This window comes from Triturus cristatus, chromosome 6 (genome assembly GCF_964204655.1).
Source record: "Triturus cristatus chromosome 6, aTriCri1.1, whole genome shotgun sequence".
Lineage (NCBI taxonomy): Eukaryota > Metazoa > Chordata > Amphibia > Caudata > Salamandridae > Triturus > Triturus cristatus.
In genome coordinates, this window is record NC_140589.1 from 195,853,244 (window position 1) to 195,862,802 (window position 9,559).

Consider the following 9,559-nt stretch of genomic DNA (forward strand, 5'->3'; position numbering starts at 1 on the left):
GTTTGGTGCAGAAAGGCACTGCACTGACTTTTTGGGAGCTTTTTGAACACAAGCTCCCGAGGGAAACTTTTGCCATTGTTTTAAAGAATCCCACACGCCACAGTGCCAACATTGTACAGTTCACTCTATTCCGGTATAGAAATTATAACGAGAGTGTCAGTTCCACACACAATCATCTTACTAGCACCTCAGGAGGCTGATCAAGGGTTGGGCCTCAGTAAACTCATTGGGGAAGGGAAAAGGTTCAAAATTGATTTAAACCCATGGTGCATCCTCTCGTATAATTATCTGCCTGGGAAGAAGTGCTAGGGCCCTGAGCACAGACAATATAAAAAGTCAACTACTCCTCCAGTTTATCAATTCAATTCATGCCATCATGAAGAAACTGGCAGGCGCTATTGAATCAGCCGTATGACCAAGCTAGGGAGCCTGTACAGTAGTGTGTTCACTGTTTCTGCAGTGCAAAGGCTGGAAGGGCAAATGGTGAAACCAAGAATCACCATTTGTTGAAGGATCTTTAAAAGTTCAAACGCGTTGCCAGAACTGCTACCGTTGGTCTGGAAAACAAAATAGAAACACTGGATATCAAAGGGAGAAAGATAGAAGCTACACTGCAAAGTTGGATTCTGTACTCACCTACGCAGAAAGAAGAGCCGCTAACTAAATAGCAGGGTGATGATAGACCTCCTGTGGTCTAAACCAGGGTCAAAGCAGCAGTAGCATTTCGAGCCTTTCAACTCCCACCAAAGCTGAGGAACCCCAGAGAAAGAACTAGGGCCACTGTGAAGTTGTTGCATGGTTCCCCGTAGTGGAGGCAGTAGGCTCTAAGGGCGGCTGTGTAAAGAAAAATTAGGAAAAGGTTGTTATTTTTCCCAGACCTTAATCCGAACACAATGGTCAAAAAAAGTTTTCTACTGGACATAAAATAGGCCCTGGTTGCTAAGGGAATTACCGTCCCTCTAGGATACACAGCAAGAGCAAATGTAGACCATGAGCAGAAAAAATATCCATTCACCAAATTGGACTCTAAATGAATGAATCAATCAAGGATTTGTAAAGCACTGCAAGTCACCCATGAGCGCATCAAGGTGCTGGAATTGCTAACTGCTTCATGGTTGTCTGTTCATTTGAACAGCCACGTCTTGAGTCCTTTCTTGAATTGCTGGAGCGATTATGTGGTCTTGAGGTGCAGGGGAAGATCGTTCCAAGCTTTGGCCGCCAGGGGGTGTCTACACGGAAGAGCGAGGCGGATCATAGGTGTCTGGTCAGTTGGTGGAAAGTCATGCATTTGTTGATGGAAGCTGGTCCTTCATTGTGCAAGGTTTTGTATGCATGGGTCAACATCTTGAACTAGCATCTTTCTGGATCTGGAGCCAGTGTAGCTTTTTGAGGTGGGGTGTGATGTGGGTTCATCCAGGGAGGTCGAGGATGAGTTTGCTGTTGAGTTTTGTATTGTCTGTAGTCTCTTCAGGAGGCATGCAGTGATGCCTACATAGAGTGTGTTCCCGTAGTCCAGCCTGCTGGTGACAAGGGCCTGCGTTATGGTCCTTCTGGTGATGACTGGGAGCTACCTGAAGATTTTGCAGAGAATGCATAGGGTATGGAAGCAGGCAGATGATACTGCCTTTACCTGTTTCTTTCTAGATATCTGCTGTCCAAGATAATGCTGAGGTTGCTGGCGTGGTCTGTCGGTGTGGGGGATGGCCCGAGTTCAGCAGGCCACCATACTTTGGGGCATATTTACAAGCAGGCGTTAAAAAATTATCGCCGCTTCTGCGGCCATTTTCGTCCGAAAAGCGGCGATAATTTTATCGCCTATTTAGCAAGGCCACGCTAACGCGTGAAACCTTGCTTTAGCGTGGGGATTCTTTACGCCCAGCTTTGCATCTCTAATGAGATGCAAAGTGTGTGTTCCTGACCTAACATGACAGGAGAAATTTCACTAAGCGACATTTCTCCTATCATCAAGCCCCACGCTATGAAGCATAGCGTCAGGAAAAGTAGCGATAACCCTTGTTATCGCTACTTTCCTTACGCCTGCTTCAGGACTGACTTAGCCATGATATCCTATGGAGGGTGGATATCATGGCTAAGTTTGTGAGTCCCTCTCAGCAAGCTCACGCCACATTGTGTGAGATTATCGCTGGGTTTCCAGCAATAATCTCACGTTAGGCAGTTAGCGTGAGGATTTTTATCTCTGAGGAGATAAGCGTTGCTGATAGCACGCTATCTCAGCGATAAAAATCCACGTTACCCGGCACTAATTATCCTCACGCTAACAGCGCGGAGCGAAAATTATCGCCGGGTGTTGCTGATATGCCCCTTTGTTCCATGGAGAGGTGTTGTTCCCAAAGATGAGGACTTCCGTCTTGTCCATGTTGAGCTTGAGACAGTTCTCCTTCATCCAGTCGGTGACTTGATCATACGTCTGTGGAAGTTGGTTCTGGTGGTGGAAGGGTCTTCTGACAGTGACAGGATGAGCTGGGTGTTGTCAGCATAGGAGATGACGTTGGGTCCGTGTAATCTGACGGTGTTGGCCATGCATGTGTTGAAGAGGGTTGGGCTGAGGGACGATCCTTGGCGGATGTCGCAGATTATCTTCTTGGGTTCTGAGGTGAACGTGGGAGACTGATTCTCTGGGTTCTACCCCTGAGGTATGATGTGATTTATTTGAGGACGTCTCCCTGGATTCCAATGTGATGTAGGCTATTGATCAAGATGTGATGGGATGATGGCTTCATAGGCAGCTGACAGGTCCAGGAGGATGACGGCTGCTGGTTTGCTGAGGTCCAGGAAGGCCCTGCTGTCATCGGTGGCTGCGATCATGGCTGTCTTAGTGCTGTGGTTGGCTCTGAATCTGAGACGGAGAGGGGTCCAGGAGGTTGTTGTGGTCCAGGTGTTTGGTGAATTGCCTTCTTGAGAACCTTTGTTGGAAAGGGGAGCAGGGAGATGGGCCGGTAGTTCTTTGGTTCTGCTGGAGGGTTTCTTCATGAGGGGCCTCATTTCAGCATGCTTCCATTCCTCAAGGAAGAAGGCTGAGTTGATGGAGGTGTTCAGAACTTTTTTTAGCTTGCCACCAATCGTCTTGCTCCCAAGAATGAAGACATGGTGGAGACAGTGATCCGTGGGTGCTCCCAAGTGCACAGAGTTCATGATGGAGATTGTTGATTGAGATGTGAGAGGGTCTCAATGGGTGAGCAGGTGTTTGGGGTTTGTGTTTGTGTGTGTGAGCAGGCTGATGCTGTCGGAAGTGGTGGGTTGGGGTTTGAATTTGTCATTTGACTGAGATCTTGTTGGGGAAGAAGCCCTCCAGGGTGTTACACAATTCTTGGGAGAGGGTGATGTTGTTTCCTGTGGCTGCGGGGTTGGAGAACTCCTTCACAATGGCAATGAGTTTCTTGCTGTGGTGTGGGCTGGCTTGCATGCAGTCTGCAAAAGTGATCTTCTACGTTTCTTTTAGGAGCCGGTGGTACTGGTTGAGGGCTGTCTTGAAGTTGATATAGTCTCCTATTTCTTTGCTGGTGCGCCCCTTCCTTTCTTGTTGTGGAAGTTCAGCTCAGCGGTGAACCAGTTGGCTCTTCTGGCAGGTTCTTTGGATTTGGCTGGCATGGCGGAGGTGAGTGTGTTGGTGCATTCGGTGACTCATTGGAAGAAGTTCTTCACAGCCTGTTCTGGGTTGAATGTTGTGCCTGGAAGGAGGGAGCCTTGTTACACTGGTCGCCTGAGAACTTTACAGTTTCAATGCATGCATCTGGGGGCCATGGTGCCAGTGTTGGTAGGTCCTGAGATGGTGAAGTTGAAGCTCTAATGGTCGGTCAAGGAGAGCTGTGAGATGTGGCTTACTTGACTCAGTCACTGGACGTAAAAATGGGGTTGAGCATGTGTCCTGCGATGTGGGTAGGGATGATGAAAGTTGTTTGAGGGCGATGTTGCTCATGCTCTCCAGGTGGTTGGTTGTATTGGTGTCGCTGGGGTCATCGAGGTGGAAGTTAAGATCCCCTAGGAAGATGTTGTGCTCGGAATCTATGATGATCAGGATGATGAAGTCAGGGATGGCTTTGCAGAAGCCGGGGCATGGTCCTTGTGGTCTGTAGGTGAGGGTGCCTTTTATGGTGCTTTTTCTTTCTGTGTGGATTTGGAAATTGAGATGCTTGATTATCGGGGTCAAGTCGTCTGAAGAGATTATGCTGTAGATCGTGTCCTTGTAGATGATGGAGATTCCTCCTCCGTGTTTGTTGGTTCTGTCCCTGTGTGTAATCTTGTAGCCTTCATGGGTATCAATGATGTCTGGCGCAGAGGTGGAGTTCAGCCATGTCTCTGTGGGGATGATGACGTCTGTGGTCATGAATGAGAGTGTATTCCAGATCTCCGTGGCATGTTTTCAGAGGGATTGTGCATTGTGTAAAATGCACTGGGTGTGTGCTGTGGTGGTCTTGGTTAGCGTGGTGGATGCACTTGTGTTTGAGATGTCTCCAGCATTGCTGGCTGCTCTGGTGTTGCAGGAGAAGAGACAGTGGCGGCAAGCAAAAGGTCCTACCTTTCAGGGTAGAATGGTGTAGCAGCAGTTGTTGCCCTGTCTGTGTACCAAGGCTGTGAGTTAGGGCTGGAGTAGCTGCGGGTGATGGGAGATCCAGGGTTCCTGGTGCTGGGCGCGGTCCAGGCACAGAGGGGCCCGGAACGAAGGTTTTGTAAGCTACTGAAAAGGTCATCTCTGTGGTGCGTAAATAGAGGCTGCACATAAAGGATGGGTAGGCAGATCTCAAAAATCCATATTTTCTGTTGTTTTTAAAAACAGTGATCCTTAGAAATGAAATTGAATGTAAGATGAAAGGAAGTTCATTCCATATTTAAGCAGACAAAGCAAGCAAAGGAGTGGCCCCATTTTCCTGACATCCCAAATCATAGGGATTTTTCACAGAAGTACGTTAGCAGATCTTAAATATCTGTTTGGGTGATAATGAGTAAACCTGTCCATCAGGTATTTACGTCCCTTCCTGCAGAATGCATGATGCATCAAGATTAAACGTTTTAATTTAAATATTCTATGCACAGGTAGCCAGTGAAGAGATTTAAGATGCGGTTAAATAGGCTGCTGTTGAGGAATACTTAAAATTAGCCTGGCAGTGCCATTATGGACAACCTGAAGATTCCTGACATGGTACTGAGCAAAACCTAAGTAAAGCAAGTTGGCATAGTCCAATCTAGCAGTAATGTGGGGATGGACCACGGTCTTGAGCACCGATGTTGGAACGATATTGAGATTTTGTTTTTTGAAAGGTAAAACAGCAGGGAGTCTGATATTTTTGCCTGTCCTGCCCAAACTTGACTACTGAAACAGTTTTCTGGGGCATCTTCCCCAGTACTCAATTCCTCCATTCGGCAATATCCTAAACTCTGATGCAAGGTACTTTATACTCTGTCCAGACCTTAGACTATTGGAAATGAGGCGTCACGTCCTAATGTCAGAACAGTGCTCATTCCAAGCTGGTGATGTTCATTTCCAAAGCCATATATGACTCCTCCCAGCTCCAAGGAACTTCAATCCTTGCTGGAAACATCAAATCTCATAGCTTACAATCAGCTAACATCAAACACTCTGGTCAAATCAAATCTCCATGTGCAGCATTGGGATTTCAGTCTGTCTCCTGTACACGTCCCTGTTAAAATGTGCTCTGTCTCTCAGTCCAAGATTGCTTTCCAGTAATGCTCCGTATTACAAGAAGTCAAGTGATGTAACCAGATACTTACTGTACTTCTACAATATATCTGACACTTAAATATGTATATGTCAAAAATAATTGTTTGTATTGATATGTTTTTGTTAATTATGCATCTCCATCAAGCCCAGAACCTTCTCTATATGATTCCATCCAAAAATGCTAACTGCTCGTGTAACGTTTAACTGATGTTATGTACAATATTTCTTACGTAAATGCTTCTGAATCTATGACATGATAATGAAATAAATATTTAAAAAGCTGGTAGCTCAAGGGGAGTCATTGCCTATCGAATGACTAGTTGTTTTTACTAGTCTTGTACCAGTTGGTGTTTGTAGGCGGAACAGGTGGGACTCCCTGGCCTTCAGGGACCTATATGGGTCTCCTGGCACCACACTCACACATGGGCATTGGCCAAGCAGTATTCCTCATCGGAAATGTGCACTGCATCTACTTCCCTAGGAAGTAGGATTTCTAGCCACTGTCCTATTGAACTAGGAGGTGGAAATAGGTGGGTAAGCACTAAAATGACTAGTCCATCCTTTTTTGTTGGCCATCCTTGCATGGAGTTACTGCCCAGCAGAGGTATGTGGTAAATGTTGCATAGTAAGAAGGGTTCCATTTTTTTTCAAAAACTTTTCAGAAAGCTACCGGTTTTTAGGGCCCGGTTTAAATCTTAGCGGTATATACTTGGCCGCCGTGATTAAACCCCTTCGATGGTCTTTGGAAGCAGACCTCCAAATCCGCCCATCTGAGTTAAATGGGTGGAATTAGAAGTCAGTTTTCACTGCTCATCACAGTCAGGAAAATCCTGGTGGGATGGAGCAGTAAAAACTGCTAAATGCTCCCCTCGCCATGGGAGAGTAGTCCCATAGTGAGGGGAACATTTTCTTTTCAATTTTCAAGAAGAAAACCTGGCTTTGGGAGTGTCTTTTTGAAAAAAAAAAGAAAACAGTTTGGGGCATGTTGATGGAGTCGTGCACCAAACTGTAAACAGCATTGGCAATCATTTCTCAATTTGGCGGGCAGAGTAATCTTGGTCTGGCTGACAATAAATTCTCTGCCAGGCCAATAGAGATTACTCTATCTGGCAAAATAATATAACTCGTGCCTTTAGGGGCTTATTTACGAGCCCCCTGCGCCGCCAGAGCATCATTTTTTGTGACGCTCCGGTGGCGCAGATTACAAATTTATATCTATGAGGCCACGAAAAGCTACTGCGCATGGCTTTGAATTTGCCTCATAGATATGGAGTACAGCAGGGCAGCGGAAATTGCCTTCAGTGGCTACCGGCATGATTTGCAGGTGGCGGGCGGGTGCGGGCGTGCGGGGGGGGTTTGGGAAACGATAAGCAATGTGAAAAAAATAATAATAAAACAAACACTTACCTTGCGACCTGGGTCCCACATCTCTGCTCCTGCTCTCCTCATTGGACTGACGCATGGGAAGCACAGCCAGGCTCCCCTGACCAATCACAACGCTGCGATGCAGCGTTGTGATTGGTTTTGAGTGTCCTGGTTCAACGCTGAAATGAATGGGAGCCTGGGCATATTCTCCATACAGGCTATAATGCAGCCTGCATGGAGAACAGGGAAAGTACGCATGACTGGTTTGGGCAGCCCAAGAGGGCCACATAGGAGTGGGCAAACCTCTCCACCCCTGCTCTGAGAGCAGAGCAGCAACCCACAAAGGAAACCTGAAGTGCTAATGACTCAAAGTTATTATCATTGTAGGTTTCCTTTACTTTGCAGTGCGCTGCTTAAAAGCAGTGGGGCGATGATTCTCCGCTATAGCGGTGGAGCCGCCCCTGGTTGCCTTACTCTGCACTCGGGAGGTGTTCCATGGGCACTGCGGTAGGTTTTTCCACGTAACACCCACAGATTTTGACACTGACCCATATTTACAAGAGCATGTTAAACCCGGGTAAGTGCCAAATCCTTACACCTCCCGAGATGAGACATAATGAAGGAAATGTCTTTATTTCTCCTCGTTTTTTCCTCTTTCTATGAGTGCTGCAGGATGCAGCACTCATAGAAAGAGGAAAACGCATCATAGAATTGGTGTTGTGCAGGAAGGTTCCCCTTGATGCTCAAAAACAATCATGCTGACAACACAGGCTCCCTTGCACCATGGTTGGCGCTTGGCAGCTAAAATGGCAGCCGCCCTGTTAGAGAGGATGGGAATGGACAATATTGCATAAATACAGTGCATTCTTGCCCTTTCACTTTGGCGTAGAGCAGCGCCAAAATTCCATAAACAAAGACCTTAGTGTCCAAGCACAGGGAAGTTAACTGGGAAAGTCTGTAGAATCCATTGAAATAAAACTGCATTTCACCAGTGCCTAACTTGTAAAATGGTTAAGGGGAAGATTTATTAAGAATTCACGCAGCGTGGTGCAGCAAGGCAAGTTGCATGAATCGGATAGAGCTGAACACTACTAAGACATGCCGCTCTGCGCCTCACTCCCTGCAATGGCACAGCTAAAGCAGCGCACAAGGTGCAAGGGTGCCTGCATTACGGGCAGGATTGATTTTGTGCAGGAAGGAGTTCCGTCCTGCACAAAAAAATATTTTCCTGCATCAGGCATAAAAAGAGAAAATAACGAGGGGAAAAAAAGAAAAGATTTTCTATTTGTCACGTCTCTCTGTAGTAAGCATACCAGTTTCATGCAATTACAGCTTTACAAAACCTTAGTATATCTGCAATTGCATGAAATCCAATTATGAATGCATAAGAACGCCCATGCTCCACCCACGGCATGCCTAACACCAAGAAATGTAATGCAACACAAGCTGCTACATTGCATTAATTTCTATACAAATCCATGCAAATCAGACCTTGAGTGGTTTTGTAAATCACAAATAAGTTTTTAAGTTGCCCAGCGTCGCCTTGAGTGACACAAGGGCCCGTGAAAGCTATGTAAATCTACCCTGATTAAGTATTAAAACTAGGTAGTGTTGATTCAACCTGATGGCTCTTTAATACACCACCAGACACTCCCTGCCCCTTTATCTCATTCTTGCATGTTTTTTTTCATCTCTGCTCTCTCCCGTTGTCATCCTTTTTCCATCTTTCACAACCTCATTCTTTCCCCTTTGTGTATTTTTCTCTGTCTTGCTCTGTGTCAAAGTCTCATGAGGAAAAATAAGTTCCCGTCCCCAAAAATGAGTGTCTGTGGACCCCACCTACAACCACTGGCTCCAATTAAGCACTGCATTTCACTGATATACATACTTTGAATGTATTTACTATAGCTGAATTGCTGGTTTAACACATATACATAATAGTAATTTGTTTTTCCCCAGGTCGGCGGGTCTGTGCCGGTGAGACTCTTGCTAGGATGGAGCTCTTCATCTTTTTTACAAGCCTGCTGCAGAAGTTCACCTTCTGCCTACCTCCTGGTGTAACAGATGTGGACCTCACTCCAGCAGTGGGATTCACTACCCCACCAATGCCTCATAGGATTTGTGCAGTCGCACGTTCCTAAGCAGAACCCACCTACTTACAATGAGGAGAAATGTTTCATTATGGGAGAGTTCTATGTACCATTTGTCATTTGTTTGCAGTTATTACTCTTCAATAAATGGTATGATTTTAGTCATGCTTTCAAATACTGAGCTTGACAGGTCCGTAGAGACATTTGAGGACTGATCTGGTGATACAACACCTGACATATGTCGCCCAGCCTACAGTACATATGGGAAGCTCAACAGTGCATGTTTACAGTTAAAAGGCATGGCTTTTATTCCCATAACATTCTGATTTTTGGAAGTAAATTTAGATAGAGGTGAGCTACTCCTACTCGATTTTAAAATGCCAATTTAAGAAGGGGGTTGGCCCAT

General features: G+C 45.9%; 1 protein-coding gene across 1 annotated transcript in view; it reads left to right on the forward strand.

The window, feature by feature from the left end:
* LOC146816627 (cytochrome P450 2K4-like) overlaps positions 1-9,314 on the forward strand; it is a 543,019-nt gene extending 533,705 nt beyond the window's left edge. The window contains exon 9 of the mRNA XM_085610507.1: positions 9,023-9,314. Coding sequence (XP_085466633.1) covers positions 9,023-9,204 — 182 coding nt within the window. The 3' untranslated portion in view covers positions 9,205-9,314. The remainder of the gene's footprint in view (positions 1-9,022) is intronic.
* The last annotated feature ends 245 nt before the right edge of the window (positions 9,315-9,559 follow it).